At 41.0% G+C, this 18,986-nt stretch overlaps 1 protein-coding gene across 3 annotated transcripts in view; it reads left to right on the plus strand.

Moving 5' to 3' along the window:
• LOC149065947 (glutamate receptor ionotropic, delta-1-like) overlaps window positions 1–17,039 on the plus strand; it is a 188,752-nt gene extending 171,713 nt beyond the window's left edge. For 2 of the 3 annotated variants that reach the window (XM_089253336.1, XM_089253337.1), the window contains exon 7: window positions 16,625–16,975. In XM_089253336.1, coding sequence (XP_089109462.1) covers window positions 16,625–16,919 — 295 coding nt within the window. In that variant the 3' untranslated portion in view covers window positions 16,920–16,975. Of the gene's footprint in view, window positions 1–16,624 lie in introns of all 3 variants that reach the window. The other variant, XM_089253338.1, reaches the window with a different exon arrangement.
• Window positions 17,040–18,986: the final 1,947 nt, after the last annotated feature.

Here is an 18,986-nt window from a genome sequence, read left to right on the forward strand (position 1 = left end):
AATTTCTTCTTTTTCCTTCTCATTGTGGCAGTAAATTAATATTCTATTATTTATTTCCTGTAATCTTACTGCATTTTCCTTTGTTATTTGTTCGATGATACTCCTCATCTTTTGCTGAAATGTGCCCGTTCTATCTTTCGTATTAGGATATAAATATAATTGATGCTGTTTCGATGACTCTTTCATATTTTTTCCGCTACATCTTTGCTGTTGTGACTCTGCGAGCGACTCTCTGTTTTTCAGTCTTTATTTTATTTTTACGTGCGAGTTCCTTCTTCTTCTTTTTTGTCATTACCTCCTTAAATGCTGTTTCAACTTCATTTAGAGAAGTCCACGCTACCCTTTTTGGTGATGTCTCTCCAATCTGTTTTCTTTCATTACTGTGTGCTGGTATTATATCCTTCTCGTCATAGTTGATTTCTTCTATTACTCTTTCGTAGAGAAGGGAATCTTGTTCTATTTCTGTTTCGTTCTCCACTTGCTTTTCTTTCGTTCCAGAAATATTTACTTGCATTGTAATATCTGATTGCACCATTTTATTCAATTTATCTTTTACTTCTTTGGTGATAGTATTTTTCTTTAGAATGTTAAATTCATTGGTATTGTTTTCAAACCACTCTAATAATTAATAATTTAATTTATTCTTAAAATCCAATTCAGTGGTTATGGCGTATTATAGTGCTTATTGCGATGCTTTATTGCGTATTTAGCTGTATTGATTATTATAATGTCGTGCATACTGCTCATTGTTAAGCAGTTCACCATATAATATTCACAATATTCACCATATTGCACTGCAATATGGTGAATGTGGTGCATTGTGTATTGTTATGCATCAATGCAGTATGCGCATTGTATGGTACATTACGTATTGTGGTGCGCCGCTGATTGTGTTGCATTACGTATTGTGGTGCGCCGCTGATTGTGTTGCATTGCGTATTAGTGTGCACCGCTGATTGTGTTGCATTGCGTATTAGTGTGCACCGCTGATTGTGTTGCATTGCGTATTAGTGTGCACCGCTGATTGTGTTGCATTGCGTATTAGTGTGCACCGCTGATTGTGGTACATTGCGTATTGTATGCATTACGTAGTACATCGTGTTCTGCATTATAATGCCCTGCCTACTGCTTATTGTGCTGTAGGCCTTATTGCGGTGCATTGCTGATTGTGGTGCATTGCGTATTGTTATGCATCACGTATTGTAGTGCATTGCATGCTGTATTGCTTATTATAATGCAGTGCTTATTCCGTATTTTGGTACAATGCGTACTGTGTTGTATTGCTTATTGTAATACATTGCGTATTGTGCTGTATGGCGTATTGTAGTGTATTGCTTAATCTAATGCAGTGGTTTTTGCTATTGTGCTGTATTGATTATTGTGATGCACTGTATTGCGTATTGTAGTGTATTGCTTAATCTAATGCAGTGGTTATTGCTATTGTGCTGTATTGCTTATTGCTATTGTGCTGTATTGCTTATTGCTATTGTGCTGTATTGCTTATTGCTATTGTGCTGTATTGCTTATTGTGGTGCACTGCAAATACAATGCTGATTTTAGTGCACCGCATGCTGTATTGCTTATTATAATGCAGTCCGATGCAGTCTGTATTGCGTATTGTGGTAAATTGCTTATTGCGAAGCTTCGCTGCTTGCAGTGCATTGTGATTTTGCTGGTTGTTGATTTGCACTGTTATGCATTACGTACTGTAGTGCATAACGTGCTGTATTGTATGCTTATTGTAATGCAGTTATATTGCGTATTGTGGTGCATTGCGTATTATTGTTCTTTGCTTGATGCGGTTCATCGCGTTTGCGTATTGTGGTGGATTGCATATTATACTGTGGTGCACTGCAAATGGTGGTGCATTACTGATTGTAGTGCATCGCGTGCTGTATTGCTTATTTTAATGAGTGCTTATTGCATATTGGGGTGTATTGCTTATTGCGGCGTACTGCAAATAGTGGTGCATTCCATATTGTAGTGCATCGCATGCTGTATTGCTTATTGCAACGCAGTGCTTATTGCGTACTGTGGTGTATTGCATATTGTGCTGCATTGCTTATTGTAATGCAGTGCTTACAGTGTATTGTGGTTCTTTGCCTATTTCGATGCATCGCGTATTGTGGTGCATTCCTTATCATGGTACACTACTTATTTTGCAGTATTGCTGATGTTGGTGCATTGCTTATTGCTGCATTACCGATGGTGGTACATTGCGTTTTGTGATGTATTTCTCATTGTGGTGATCTGCACTGCACTGGTGGATTGAGTATTGTGCTTTATTGCCGATGGCGGTGCTTTGCGTGTTGTGATACACCGTATATAGTGAATCACTACTTAATTTGCTGTATTGCTGACATGGTAGTGCATTGCATATAGTGGTGCATTACTTATTGTGCTGTATTGCCTATCGTGGTGTATCACGTATGTATTGCGGTGCATCGCGTATTCTGTTTTATTTATGATGGCAGTGCATTGCTTATCGAAATCAGAGTGGGAAACTGGCAATTGAATGACTATTTTGCAGGCATTCGCAACGCCTGTGGAATATTTTGCTTTATAACTAAGGAAGATGTGACGAATAGTTAGCTTCATTGGAGGAGTTGGGTGGGGGTACTTTTTTTTTCTGCTCCCCTAGTATCGTTATAAAATCATTGGAATTTGAAGAGGGGGATAGGGTGGCAAAATCATGTTTGCCCATCCTCACAATAATATTAGGCTACGACCCTGGATGAAATGGTCTTTAACGATAAATAAATAATATTAATAACAAAATACAAAACCAGAGAAAAAAATTACTACTCACCGTACTTGTGTGGGTCCGCCAGGTTGAGTGCGAATTTACACCAAAAATGTAGAACGGGGGAAAGAAAAGCGTGATTTCACTTTCACCCCACCAAACACCAATCAATTCTGTCCCTATCGCAATTTACTGCCATTGATGAGATGGGCTGGAAATGAATGCGCTATCTATCAGTGATCGCCTCAAGTTCATTAAGGAAAATATCTTCCGTTGGGTTCGAACCCGGGACCGTGACAGCGACCTTCACGGTGGTAGACGAGCATCTTACCATCACGCCACTCCCCTGGTCCAGTCTGCCAAACCAACACCAGCTATAGTGAATATGAAGATTAAATTATTCAGCATACTGAAATAGTAGCCTCGAGAGGAACGAAAAATTCCAACTTGAGCAAAAACGTGAACATGAAATGAAAAGGAAGTTTTTAGCAACTGTCCCCATGTAGGGACACTTCACTTGAACTCGAACTTCAAATGTTTGAAAAATGATTATTTCTATACATTCAATCTATGAAATTATTGGGGATTACAAAAATGTGTCGCTATAATATATAGTTTTCCATTGCATATTATCACCCCAAATGCCCTAAACTTGGATAATAGACTAATTGACTGATTGCTGACAGAGGTACGATATCAAGGCCGCTACTCGATACTTAGCCTTTTCCTTTTTTTTCCTTTTAGGCAGCTCAGTACCCAGTCTCTAAATGCCAACTTGAGCCATTGCCCTGTTAAGGGGCTGGGTGGTGTCGGACTCGATACTCAGCCGGGACAGGAACGCATTTTGGCACTGTTTTCAATGTTGGAGATGAAATTAAAGGGTGAAATTTGTGCCCCCCCCCCACTCTAGTCCAACGCCCATATCACCAGACTCCTCTATTTGGAATCCACACAGCTTTCCCTCCCACCCCGCCCAGAATAGTTTAAAAACACCCTTTCAACGAACTAAACAGGCAATCATCAATGTCGACAGCTTGCCACGACGCCCTTAACAAATGTTGGCGATGCCACTGAGAGTCGCGACAAATGGTTTGAGACACACTGTTGAAGTATTTCGGTATATCGGTCCGGTGGTGCGATACCGGTCGGTGTTCTTGGTGGCTGGTGGGCTTTCCTTTTTCCAGCATGGCCCAGCCGTAAGGTGGCCTGTTTATATCCCACAAGGAATAGAGCGGGGGCCATGTTTGGTGCATAACTCAAGCCCATTGTTGTTAATTTCCACTCCTAAATCTCCCCAACATTTATTATTCTATGCCGTGCTGTGCTTTTTTTGTTATCGTTTTAGATGGACAATGCAACTGCTCGATGTGGAGAGGTTCCAGAATAGGATTAGACTGGTCACTTGACCAGCTACTAGGGATGCAATGATAATAATGGTTTTATATGTACCGCTGCATAAGAAGCGGACGTATGGTTCTTCTCTGTTGATCCGATGGACGGGAAGTGATCGATGGTGTCGTTCTGCTGTAGGTCGGATGGGACCTTGGGCCGACGGAATGTTCTTGCTGGTCGTTTGCTTGGGTCGGAGGTCCGGTGGGGCAATGCCGGCCAGCGTTCGGTCGGTGTACTTGGCGGCTGACGGGGCTTTCCTTTTTCCAGCATGGCCCAGACGTAAGTTGGCGTGCTTATATCCCACAAAGGATAGAGCGGGGGCCATGTTTGGTGTTTGAACAACTCAAGGTCCGTGTGCTAATAAGGACACGAGTAGCTCTTCTGTGCACCCACTTCAATCAAGTCTATGTCCCTCTGTAGGTATGGTCTCCAAAACCTTACAGCATACTCCAGTCCCGGACGAACTAAGCCTCGAAAAAGCAGAAGAATGACTTTAGGAGAACGCGAACAGACCTTTTTGAAAATGAGACCAAGCATTCTATTCGATTTTTTGACCACCGCTGAACAATGTTCAGAAAAGCTAAGCCACTCGTCAATGAGAATTCCCAAATCTGTGACACTAGTTGCATCCGGGATAGTGACACCATTCAACTCGCAATAGAACCGTGGGTTGTTCGAACCAAAATAAGCGACCATGCACTTATCAACGCTAAACGTCATGCTCCATTCATTTGCCCATGCTGCAATCCTGTTTAGATTGGTCTGGAGCAACTCCCTATCGCTTTGATTCCCGATTACCCCCCATTAGCTTCACGTCATCTGCGAATTTGCTAGCAGTCCCATCGATACCCTGATCGAGTTTATCGACAAAAAGTGAAAAAAAGTATGGAGCCAAGGACACTTCCTTGAGGAACTCCACTTGTGACGCCTGTCCAACCAGAGAATTCCCCGTTCACCATAACTCGTTGCGACCTATGTCTTAACCACGATTCTATCCAATTCAGCAAGTTGTCCCCAATCCCAATTTCGTGTAAACGCTTCAAGTGTTTACCATGTTGGACCCGATAGAATGCCTTCCGGAAATCAAGGTAAACAATATCTACATTTTTGCTCTTACCCAAATCCTTAGTCACGTGATCATAGAAGCAAAGGAGGATAGTTACACATGACTTCCCTTCCTGAACCCATGCTGATTATCTGACAATACATTATTCTCGTCTATCCACTTCACAAACTGCCTTTTGATGATGATTTCCAAAATTTTCGAAAGGAAACTTGTCAAACTCACTGAACAATAATTGGACATAGATTCTCTACTACGGATTCTCTCCATTGGGCCCCCTACGGTACTGAGCGAGAATCGCTGTCGCCACATGTTGTCGGCCCGTTCGGGTTTGAGGCCGTTCTCGTAAGTACGTAAGCGAATACCGTTCCCTGATTTCAATTGCGTTGCGTTGTGTTTATAAAGTATAACGCAGGCAAAGTTTACACAAAGTAGTCATACACGAGATGCTGGAAGTTAATTAGTTTATTTACACTGTAGTTAATTGAATTTATGCAAATTGTACTTATCATATTACCATCCTTATTAAAAGAAATTAATACAACTTCATTAAAAAATACTTAACAAAATCTTCGGTTGGCCCCCCCAAAACAATTAAGCTCTTGGCCCTGAACATTATATGACCCGTGATTTTCCATTACACCTCAGTTCGCCCCCAAAACAATTAATTACAAGTACCTACACTATATGTCACATATGGGAGAGAGAATATAATCCATGCATCACTCACCAAGTTGTAGAGAGACCCTTCTCCAGTCTTTAGCCCCTTAGCAGCATTTCGTCTCGATCCTCGATAACCCGAGCTTCACACACTACGGTCCTGATTATACTTTCTGGCTTCACTCCTCATGTTTGATTCTCTTCTCGAGCTTAATTTTTCTCTAACTCCCTGTATCCAGATTTCTCTTGCCATTTAACATTTCATTTCAGACGTCCCAGTCCCTTGAAAAACTCCACCCATTTAATTTGATTTGATATTTTCCCATCATCTCTAAGTTTCTATTCGTTCCTTGAAGGTTTATTCATAAGATTGGCCATTCCCGATCCATCCCTAATTTCTTTGTCCAAGCGACTCTCCCTTCAGGACCCCGAGAACCCCAACGGCCATGGCCTAACCTTTAACCTACATTGAAGCTTCCCATAACTGACACTCGGCATTTTAGATCCTCTGGTATACTTTAATTGCACCCCCTAAATAAAGGGATTCTACTTAAATGACCGTCATCTATTCTCAATCTTGAAATTTGTCTATTCATTCGTTGGTCCCTTCATTTTCTATGATTCCCCTCTTTTTCTCCAAGAAAACACTCCTCGGACGATCCCTTTTGCCTAGGGCACCCCTGAAGTACAACCAACCAGATGCTTTGTGACGGTAACTAAAAGATTCCCTAATGAATGGCGATTGCCCCATCTTCTTACATCGGCCTGTGATTGTATTTCTTTTAATTTCCCACCGCTTGGACAAATCTTCTTTCATCGACATGACACCACTTACTTTAAACCCTCAAGAAACATGTCTACCATCCATAGACAACCATTCTTATTTACGTTCCTGTTATTCAATTATTTGTTTGCTGTACTAGTATATCGGTTACTGTCGCCTGCTATCGGCGCCTGACCTAAAGTTATACAAATACAACGCCACAACAGGCAAATTGCCCAACGAGGTGGCTGACTTAAGAACATCATGTATCCCAGAGCTATTTTTTTGGAGGCCCTACCTACTACTGCTACACCACACATGCGGAACCCCCCAACGAGTCGGTAATGCGGGAATGTGCGTGTACTGAAACCTGACGTGAAGTTTTTTTGTTTCTCTGTAATGCTTGTTATGTGTAGTGCTGCCATCTGCCACCAGTTTTTCTAACTATGAGTGAGGCGTTATGATTGAATGATTTATCGTTGTAGGACTATTGCTCTCTGTGGCGAGACTTTTTAACGGGGAGATCGGCTCGCATTTGTGCCTTGAAGTTGGGAAACACAGAAAACCAACTTCAGCCGACCACCACTGTGGGGTTCGAACCCGGATCCTCGCATCGCGAGTCCGTCACTATAACCACTCGACCACTGCAGCGGTAGGTAGTTAGTAGTTAAATCCAAAACAAATTAAAATACTCCAAACTGTCAATTTTAAATATATCTGAAAATAATAATTTTAAATATTCCCTCTATTCCCTATTTCTATTTTAACTAGCACAAGCTAGTTAACATTCCTCCCCTTTTTCTAAAAAAAAACATCCATTTTTCCCCCTTTCCATGGTGAGCGATGATGATGATGATACTCTCTTTCCCTTGCAATGTGTCAGCATATTAGCGAACTACCATTCATGTTGCTGGAAATGAACAGTCAAACAATCTAATATTCTCTTCATGTCAACTCAACTTCTTTCTATTGCATACGTTAATAACGCATGTTGTACACTCCCACCAAAATATAACCAAATATCATGATACTTCAATTGAAATACACTATGCAATAAATGAACCAATAAAACAAGTAAATGCACCAAACCTATAACAAATAAATGAAAACACAATGAATAACACCGTAAGACATATAAACACACAGATTTCAACCTATGATACTTCTTAGTATGTTATTCACTGTTTGCTATCAGAGAGATGTAGCCTATACCGTATATTGTATATTGGCACTTGAACAACACCTGATGTGTTATTCGGAAATTCTTGCTGCATTTTCTACACGCAAGAGTTTGTTTTATCTTCTTCATATGATTCCAATATTAAAATCGTCCAGAATAAAGGACTAGAATGTCACTATCTCATCTCGACGTTCAGTGTCTCTTAGCGTCACACAGTCACACGCGAAATGTTCGTTATTTTCTTTCATGATGAAAATGTACCAATTGGGCAACATTTCAATTAGAGAACAACTGTCAGCCGGCATGTTTCCTGCTGAAAACTCAATTGAAAATTGATATGCTGCTTTTCCCAGTGCACCACTGTTATTGGAAACTACACGTTACAGTTTATCTTTTATCCGAGGTGAACTTTGAACACATCTGTTGGCTTCATCCACTACAATCCACGATAATCGCAGATTTCTAAGGTATATGAAGATTCACTGCTCACTGGATTCGATTATAAAAGTTCGGAAGACATTTTAGGCTGGGCGCTCCCAATAAGTTCCCAGCTGCTAGTCTGGTCACATTGATCGAATACAGTTCATATTGGCCGTGCAAAAGGTAGGACTCCATGCGAATTCGTGATGCAATTACTCCCATCTGATGTATGTCCCTGCTATTAGGTTTTTACCTAGCAGTGACACTAGGCACTGTGTTCACAGGTAGTCCACGGCATACCTTCTGAACTCGTACATCGTGATCCTTTAGACGTTTGGCATCAACACACAACGAACCACCGCTGACCAATGGAAGGCTTGGAAGGATTTGGAATCTTTGCGCTTCCCATCATGACCAGTAGCTGCTCATCTGCTGAAGTTGCAATGATAATGAGAGTTAATTCATCGATCTACGCTCTTATTTTCGGCTACTGTTCATTGTCACGTGTGATGCACACCCAAATGTGGCACCAGGTGAATATAGGTGGAGATGCTTAGGCACTGTTACACTGTTTACAGTACTGCATGTAACTTATAGGCAAAGTGATTAACATGATATATCTCTCTCCCAATTGTTAATATGTTACTTATACTAGTTCACACAATTACACATTAGTTTATACAATTGCCCTTCTTTCTTTTTTTTTTTAAATCTATATACAAGTGATATATATCTCATATTTTCCATATTTACATCTCCCTTCGAACTCTCGCCTTGAGTGTTTAAATTTATACTTAGCTAATCACATTAACTGATTTCTCAGCTAACCTATCTGCTAATCGATCAAATAACGTTTTCTCAGATTCAGGTATGTCTACTGGTTTAATTATCCATGAATATATTCTGTCAGCTAAATTCTGCTCTGTTCTATCGTCAGTGGTCTCTGCATGACTACTCTCTGGTAAATTTTGTCTCACCGGAACACTTGAAGTTTCGGCGGTCCCGTCTAGAGTATTTAATTTCTGTACTTGCCCTCGTTCATTTCGGGTTCTTAAATTATATCGAGATTGGGGTATAGTATAGTATAGTATAGATCCGAGCACGCCCAGGCTCTGTCGCTTTTGCGATATAAGCTCAATGATCGTGAGATTGTGGGCGTGCCGGAAAAAAAACTCAAGCCAGCCGGGACCAACATCCACACCCCCACACCCAAACCCCCAATCCCAGGGCACATCACCGCTCGACAAGCCAGGACAGCACCGCGGGCGTAATCCCCCCCCCCTCAGCTCCGCCGACGCGGCCCACAACGCCCCAACACGCCCCGCGAAGGGAGACTCCCGACCATCCTGACGAACCTCCACCGCGGATACGAGAGGGAACCCTCCACAGGACGGGGACACCACCCCCACCAAGAAAAACACGGACGCCTCGCAACAAGGGCCCCAACCGACGCGCCACTCCCGACCACGCACGAAGCCACCAGACCGCCGACACCCATTCCCGCCCTCCCTGCAACCCCCGCACCCGCGAACGGTACGCCCCCCACCCGAGGAGCCACACGCGGGCGCGACAGTCAAAGCAGCAGTTTGCCAAAAGACATGTGCCACATCATCAAAAAAAAAAAAAAAACACTACAGATATATTAAATTGGGCCTCTGCAGCCATTGCCGAGAGACGTATTCCGTGAAGTGCTGTGAACTTTGACTCTTACGGGTTCTCCACATCATCATCTTCGTCGGCGAGATCTTGTTCTGCATAATCGACTCGTCTGTTGACCAGTCTGACAGATCGCCTTAGTTGGCCCCTGTTTGCTGATGTTGTCTCCTCATCTGGGTTGTTATCTTCATCCAGTTTGGCTTTTTCTGGGTGATTTTTCAGGAATCTGACCATTTCCACCAGCTTCCTTGTAGATTCAGTTCTGTGAAGGATTGCTTTGATCCAGGCGGTCTCGTATTGTTCATCTGGAGCCTGGAAGTGAAAAATCCTTGTGTGTTCACAGGTCGTAGCGTAATGCCATTTAGAGCCCGTCGACCCACAACTGCACTTCTCATTCGGGATCAGTTTGAACCTCCTCAAATATGCCGAAAATGGCCCGTGCCCTGTGATAAACATTGTCACTTCCCTTTTCCAATTGCTACTTTTCAGACCCACAGTTTTCAGCACCTCGTGGGTGTAGCGACCGTTGGCCTCCGGGTTGTCCCATCTAGTTTGCCACTTCCTGAGGAGGTCCGCCCTTAACATCGCTTTGGCCGCTGAGTGTGGTAGCTTGACCGTGTTCCATTCAGTTCCGTTTATGGTGGCATCTTTTGCCATTCGGTCAGCTACCTCGTTGCCCCAGGTGCCCTCGTGGGCTTTGACCCATGAAAGTTGGATCCCTGGATGTCTAATCAGTACGTTTCTGGCCCGTCTGACCATTTCGTGTTCTGATATAGGTCTCCCGAGGGCCAGTAGGCTGGAAAGGCTGTCCGTCCTGATGTGTGCAGGGACTCTTCTTATTGCTGCGTCCTTGACTGCTTCCAGTATGGCCAGAAGCTCCGCCTGGAAAACTCTGTTCTTGGTCTTCAGCTTGGCCTTCCAGGCAGCGATGATCTCTTTGCCTGTCGTGATGACGTAGGCGGCCCCCGTCGCCTCCTTTAATCTAGACCCGTCCGTGTAGTAAATTCTGTTTTGAGTTATGTGAGCGAGTTGTTCCGCGGAGATCTGCCCGTCCGGCAGATCTTTGCTCGGGTGTGTAGTCCAACCCTTCATCTTGGCGCTGAAGGTTGATTGGGGTAAATTTTTACCTTCCCTATTTTCACTTTCGGATTCATCCTTATCAGTAGCAATGTCATTAGGTTCCGAATGAGCATTATCCTGGGGCAACGATGTATTTACGACATCGGTATCTTCTGTCACTTGGCCTATCATTCTGCTGGACAAAAGGACATAGAAGGTAGGGTGACAATACAAAACTTTCTTCCTCTTCTTATTTTCTTTTTTCCTTTGCAAATGTTCACCTAGATTTCAAAACAGACTCTTTCTGAGCTTATATAGACATTCTTAATTCTATTGTATTTGAAGGTAAGAGAAAAATTCTTTTTTCTTCTTTTATAGAAGCGAAATCTCACGCTGTACGTTATCAACCGCAGTACAAATGAATGGGGAATACTGCATTTGTGATATAGTATCCCACCCATCATAACACAAATTAATTCTCGGAATTTCTAGCACGAACTAGTTTCGGTTTTTCCTCTTTTTTTTCCCACTTTATTCTGCTCACTCACTGTATACATTTCCTTCTCAGTGTTGTCGAGTGCAGAAATATATTTTCGTGCTCTGTATATTATTTGTACTTCAAGATTTAATTTCGATTTATTCATAGCGTGCGTTAGAAAAATGGCTTCAGATTCTGAGCAGGAAAGTCTCCTATCTTCAAATGAAGAGTACATGTCATCAGAATCTGAGTCTGATGAATCTGATTGCGGATTAGATGCGCCCAGAAATTGGTGCTTGGTAGGAATGGATACAAAAACGCCAGCACCACTGAAATTTCCATTCTCCGGAAAACCGGGGGTTCATGTCACTGTTGAAAATCCTGATGATCCTTATGAATATTTTCGTTTGCTGTTCGATGATGAACTTTTAGACTATATTGTGCAAGAAACAAATCGTTAGGCAGAACAGTTCTTCGAAACTGCTAAATTGACTCCATCATCCCGTGCACGTAAATGGCATGACACTAACAGGAATGAGATGAATCGATTCCTTTCTTTATTGTTATTGCAAGGGATGGTTCAAAAGCCCGTCGAAAGATGGTTTTGGTCAAAGCGACCAATGCTTTCAACCCCTTTCTTTGGCCAGGTCATGAGTGGTGAACGATACTGCTTATGCAATTTCTTCACTTTGAGAACAACGAAACATTTGATGCAAAAATGCACCCTCAGCTTAAATTGAGAAAAATCTATGATGTGCATCGAAAAACCGTGAAGAATTTCCAAGCCGCTTACACCTCCTTGTCAGCTATTTCAGTGGATGAGACTTTGTTAGGTTATCAAGGCTTACTAGGATGGAAGCAGTATATACCAACTAAACGTTCCAGATTTGGAATAAAAATGTTCCAACTTTGTGAATCGGAAAGTAGATACATATGGAATTCTCTGGTGTACACAGGGAAGGATACTGTTTTTCGTGATGAATACCGTCACTATGACTTAGCAACGAAAGTTGTTTTGATACTAAGCCATGACTTGTTAGGAAAAGGCCATGTAATCGTGACAGATAACTTTTATACATCCCCTGAATTGGCAGAGACACTAATAAAACAAAGGACTGACACCTATGGAACTATGAGAATCAATAGGAAAGGACTTCATCCTGCCCTGAAGACCAAAAAACTGAAGAAAGGCCAGTTCATAGCGTTCCAAAAAGGAAAGATGCTAGCCATGAAGTGGCAAGATAAAAAAACCCCTATGCATGCTTAGCACGGCCCACAACACGGAATTCGTCGACACTAGCACGAGTGGAAAGGTTTACAAGAAACCCGTGCTGGTAGTGGACTACAATTCTACTATGGGAGGTGTAAACCTTGCAGACCAGTGTCTGTCATACTATAATATTGCAAGAAATCAACAACGAAAGTATTACAAAAAAATATTTCGTTATCTACTAAATCAAATAGTATGGAATTATTTTGTTCTATTTAAAAAGAATGGTGGAACATCGAAACAGGTAGGTTTCAGGATGCGTTTGGTTGAAAGACTGATAGAAATATCTGGTAATAAGATGAAACCAATATCTAACGGAGGCGTAGCTTTGGATCCACTGGAAAATGTTCGGAGAGAAACTAGGTTTCAATGCAGTGAATGCAACGTTGGGTTATGCGCTGTAGACTGTTTCAAAACCTATCACACAGTTAAGTTTTATTGATTATGAAGTATTAATTAAGTTATAAATAAGTAAGATATATTAGTCAAAGTAATGAGTCATGTAAGAACCGATTTATCCAACCTCTATCGGTAATTTAAAACTTCATTAATTCATGTCGGGTTTTTAATGTGCTCTAGATATTATGTCAAGATAACTGTTCGGAGTGAAAAGTGAGCTGGCCTCCACCGGGAATCGAACCCCCGTTCTCTCTCTATTCTGTCAAGTGCACTAGTTAATGCACTGCGGTGCACAGGCTTTTCTCTCTATCTTCATGTATTGGCGTATGCGCTGAGTAGAAACATTGTAGCTTTATCAACTTCAGCAATAAGATTCCAAGGTACGATAGTAGATACCGGCTACAATATCTGTTCGACGCTTACATGCTACAATGCGTGAAGAGAGAAGGTAAAGTTCATGTTACCGCAGTACATTGGTTAGTGTTGTTGCTCGGATTACGAGAAGACCGTGGTTTGATTATCGGAAGAGGCCAGCTCATTTTTTATTCCGATACATAGTCTTGGGATATCCAGAAAGCCCCCTCTCTGATAAACAGTCGGTTATCTGTAAATTTGGATTAATCAACACAGGCTACGTTCGGTTGGATGATCGAGATTCTATTATATAACATACATACTGTATTATTTTGTATTCATATTTTCGTCATGTGTACTTGAATTTCTCTTCTAAGAAAACCAGACCAATTCAATATTATTAATGTTAATCCGCGATTGCTTAACTAAATTACTTATATGCACCATATAACTGAATTTTTACTTGATTACTGCAATCAATGCAAATCGAAACAATTCATTCACATTTTAATTTTTTTTCTCGTGTCGATGTAAATTAACACTTTTAGATTTTGTTTGAATTTATACACATAATTTAGAATTCAATTATATAGTAGAAATTAGCCTACCACTTTGTGTGAATTTGTTTTATTTTGTTCTGGCACTGCTCAAAACAATTAGGGGAGCAAGCAAAAAAGTGAAGAAAATCGTGCGAGACAGCCACGTATTGGCATACAATGGATAGTACACGCGTATCAATGCGCAATACAGAAAAAAGACCTAAAAAAATTTGGAATTAAGCTTTAATTCTTTGAAAATATGGAAAAAACATGAAAAGATGATTTAGGGCAACAATTTGGTTACACGTAAACGATAAAAAAAAAGTACTGTTTCTTAGAGCAGCGGTTCTCAACCTTTTTTCACTCGCTGAGCCCTATCCAGTACATAATTTCTATGGCGGAGCCTTGTATGACTCAAAGAGCCCTTTTTTGTACATATTTTTTATGGCAGAACCTTGTAAGCCTTTTTTATTTATTTATCGAATTTACTTATTTATATTATTTTCCTCGAGTCGTCGCAGAGCACCTGGGAGGTGCACACAGAGCCCTTGGGGCTCCGCGGAGCACCGGTTGAGAATCCCTGTCTTAGAGCATTTATTGAAATCTATTTTGCACGCATGCATTTCCTATCTCTTATTCCTTAATTTTTTTTGGACGAATGTGCTTGTGAATAGTTTCTATTGAAAGCCAAGTATAATTATGCAGCGTAGATATTGTACATAGATATTTTGGTGCTCATCGCGCACAAGACCGCAAGACGGGTCATATTAAAAAATTGGTTGAAGTAACAGATAATCAGATGATTTCTCTTTCATACTCTGATTAATTAATGCATTTTACTAATTTAAATTGCAACACTTTCATCGCACATATTTGTTCTGTAAGGAGAACTAATTTTATTGGCATAAATTATATATACATATATATACTAACCTTCAGCAATCTCATAAACCACCTTCTTAGGAGGTGAAATGAATTCATCCATAAGAACCAACGTTTATTAGAATGTTGATATTTTGAGGGCGTGAAAGGGATACGAGTAAATGAAATGTTCTGTTGTTTTATCCGATATGATCTCACCAATAAATGCTTAAAACTGCTAGGGTTTGTTGTGAGGAGCAGAAATAATTTCAAATCAATCGCAACAATCGCGACACTTTTCAGGGGACTTACGTGCTCCCGAAACTAGAGTACTGCACTATTATATGGAGTCCTCACAACAATCTAGACTCACTGATTCTAGAAAAAGTCCAGAACAGATTTCTACGTTACATGTTTTAAAGGCAATTTCACGTCTACATCCATAACGTAAGTACAACTGAACTGCGACGTTTTTTCCATTTCCAATCATTGGAATGCCGAAGAAGGAGCAGTTACCTTCGCATTTTGTACAAAATTGTCAATAATATAATTGATGACTGCTACCTTCTTCAACTTGTTGATTTTTCTGTGCCAATTGGAAATAGGCCTGTTCGGCGGACTTTTCGCCTCCCTAAACCCCGAACAAATATTTTACGACGGTCCTCTATTTTTCAGATGTGCAATATATATAATCAGTGCGATGTGAAACCCGATATGTTCAATTCAACTATAAGGGAATTTCTTAAAAGTATGTGTGAGTACTGAATATTCATGTTATTATGCTTTTCCGTATGCATTTCTAATATTTTTCCACTCGCTTTTTTTTTTTTTTTTTGGTAGTTTGTTGTATTTGTGTTTTTGTATTTCTCTTCTCTAGTCCATCTCTGTAATTGGGCAATCCTTTCCTATTGAGACGCGAATAAATAAATAAATAAATTTTCATGGCCCCCTACCGTCACCTCTTGACTTACCCCGGGCCGTGCTCGGGTAGGTCCATGCTTTAAGATGGCACTGGCCTGGTAACGTAATTCCAATCCCTACGTTCCTAGTAACACAAGAGGCATTTGCAGGCGATTGATTGTTTACTACGAGCAAGAAAGTTAAGAAAATTTCACGAGGGGCGGAGTTTTTGGCGAAACTGAATTTCGAAGTGCATTAATGAAAAATGAAAGCATGTTTTCATGAATCAATAAATGACAGCTGGGCCCAGCTTCGCGAGCCGTTATTGTTGTCATCTTGATGCACCTGAACTACATTTGATCAAAGAGTAAAAAAAATGAAAGCATTTTTTAGCGAATCAATAAATGACAGCAAAGATGGGGAAAACAATCCCGGATAGGTTTGAGAGGGAATCGAAAACACAACCTTCGGAACGTGCGTTGTGTTCTCTAACCATTGCTCCAACGGCGAACGACAGATTCAAGCACAATTAAGTATATGGACTGTTGAACATCACCAGCAAAAATTTCACTGACGTAATGGTTCATCACTCATTTCGGCCAATCATGATGCGCTAAATTTTTATAATGTGCTAGGAATGTAGGGTTTGTTTATAAGAGGCGTGTGCCTAAATAAATGTAGCAACTTTCTACATGTCATTTTGGTACTGCACTTGCAGAATACCAAACACTGTTGCTGCGAACCCGGACTGCATGAAACTGTTTCTCTGTGATTTATTTATTGTCACATTGTTATGATTCGTTTCTGTAGTCAGCCAAAAATCATATTTGAGTGAATTCGTTATTGGTGAGTTCCATAATGTAACTTTTCTTTTAATTTCATTTTAGATTGCTCAGGCTTATAGAGGCAGGAATTGATAAGAAATTGTTGGAAGACATAATAAATTATGAAAAAGATTATCATGAAAACTCGAAGGAGATTCACGCGGTACATACAGCCAACATTGATGATAATCCATTGAAGTCATTTTCACTAAATGCAATGCAAAGCTGTTTTTATGTTCTCTTCTTTGGTTACGCAATTTCAGTAATCGAATTTTTTTGGGAAATTTTCTGTTACAGATTTTTGTCTAAAAAAAAGAGCAGAAAGAACAGGGAAAGAAGAATAATAAGAAATATGTAAAGAAAAGCCCTTTTTTTCCTTTTTTTCTGGGCATTTCTGCAAATCAAAACAAAAAAAAATTGAAATGAAAAAGGATTCGAAAAAAAAATGTTATAAAATGCAGAATAAACAGTGAAATGTTAAAGAAACAACTACCTTTTATATTTTTAAATATGATATTTTCAATTAGTGGCAAAAATGCAAAGTCATAAATGCTGTGCAAAAATCGAAAGCAATGAAAAAATTCAGAAAAAGGGATATATATATATATATATATATATCTACTCTATAATATAAAATCACAAACTCGAAAAGTGCCTGTTTCTAAGCAACCGAAATTAGTGACGATTTTATGTTACGGAAATGGGTGACGTTTTTTGAGTGTCGGAAATCTGTTACGTTTTTGTGTTACGGAAGTCGGTTACGATTTTGGGTCTGTATCACATATCGGGACCATGTTATGTGAATGCACCGAGAGGCTCCTACATCCTACAGCAGAGCCCTTAGGCTGGAATTTAGATGGCGAGCCCCCAAACCAGCTTTTCAGGGGACCCTCCGTGGTTAATTTGTAGTGTGAAAAATCAAAAAGTGATAAGAATCGTTGTGACCATTGTCAGCCCTGCCCTTGTGGGGGGGGGGGTCATGCCGAGAGGTATGTATATGTATAATATACATAAAACAGCAGTGCTCCCACCACACAGGGTCGGGGTACCCGGGGAGGATTGCACGTATAAGTTAAAAGTTTTCATTTCCAGGGGCCCTTGATGGATCTCATTGTTTTCTTGCTGCTTTAACGTTGAAAAATTTGCGATAGCGGAAGCAAAAGATATCTCCAGTCTGGGGGCCCCATAAAATTTGTGAATTCGGTTACGGGTAATTGGTTGGGGGCCCTGGATTTCATTCGTTGGTAAAACGAATACAAATGAAAATTTTTCATGGCACTTGCACCGGGGGATGACCGACAAGCTTCCAAGTCGGGGGTCCCATATTTAAAGGTTTCATTTTGGGTGCCCTGGATGAATCTCATTCTTTACTGTTTTAGAATTTGCAACAGCGGAAGACCGAGATAAAGCCAGTCTGGGGCCCCACTAAAAGTATGCGAATTGGTGTCCCGGGTAATTGGTTGGGGCCCTGGATTTTATTCGTTGGTAAAACGAATACAAATGAAAATTTTTCATGGCACTCGCACCAGGGGATGACCGACAAGCTTCCAAGTCGGGGGCCCCATGTTTACAGGTTTCATTTTGGGGGCCCTGGATGGATTTTCATTCTTTTCTATTGTAGAATTTGCAACAGCGGAAGCCCGAGATAAAGCCAGTCGGGGGCCCCATGTTTACAGGTTCCTTGTTGGGTCCCTGGATGAACCTCATTCTTTTCTGTTGTAGAATTTGCAACAGCGGAAGCCCGAGATAAAGCCAGTCTGGGCCCCGCTAAAAGTATGCGAATTGGTGTCCCGGGTAATTGGTTGGGGGCCCTGGATTTCATTCGTTGGTAAAACGAATACAAATGAAAATTTTTCATGGCGCTCGCACATGGGAATGACCGACAAGCTTCTAAGTCGGGGCCCCATGTTTACAGGTTTCATTTAAGGGGCCCTGGATGAATCTCATTCTTTTCTGTTGTAGAATTCGCAACAGCGGAAGCCCGAGTAAAGCCAGTCTGTGGCCCCACCAAAAGTATGCGAATTGGTGTCCCGGGTAATTGGTTGGGGGCCGTGGATTTTATTCGTTGGTAAAAAGAATACAAATGAAAATTTTTCATGCCACTTGCACCGGGGGATGACCGACAAGCTTCCAAGTCGTTCCATGTTTACAGGTTTCATTTTGGGGGCCCTGGATGAATTTTTATTCTTTTCTGTTCTAGAATTTGCAACAGCGGAAGCCAGAGATAAAGCCAGTCGGGGCCCCATGTTTAAAGGTTTCATTTTGGGGCCCTGCATGAATCTCATTCTTTTCTGTTGTAGAATTTGCAACAGCGGAAGCCCGAGATAAAGCCAGTCTGGATTCCCCACTAAAAATCTGCATATTGTGTCCCTGCTACTGGATGTGATGCCCTGGATTTTATTCGTTGTAAAATTGACAAAAATGA

This window comes from Pholcus phalangioides, unplaced genomic scaffold, assembly GCF_987345545.1.
Source record: "Pholcus phalangioides strain wild (caught in Gottingen) unplaced genomic scaffold, Ppha-v1.0 ptg000037l_1, whole genome shotgun sequence".
NCBI lineage: Eukaryota > Metazoa > Arthropoda > Arachnida > Araneae > Pholcidae > Pholcus > Pholcus phalangioides.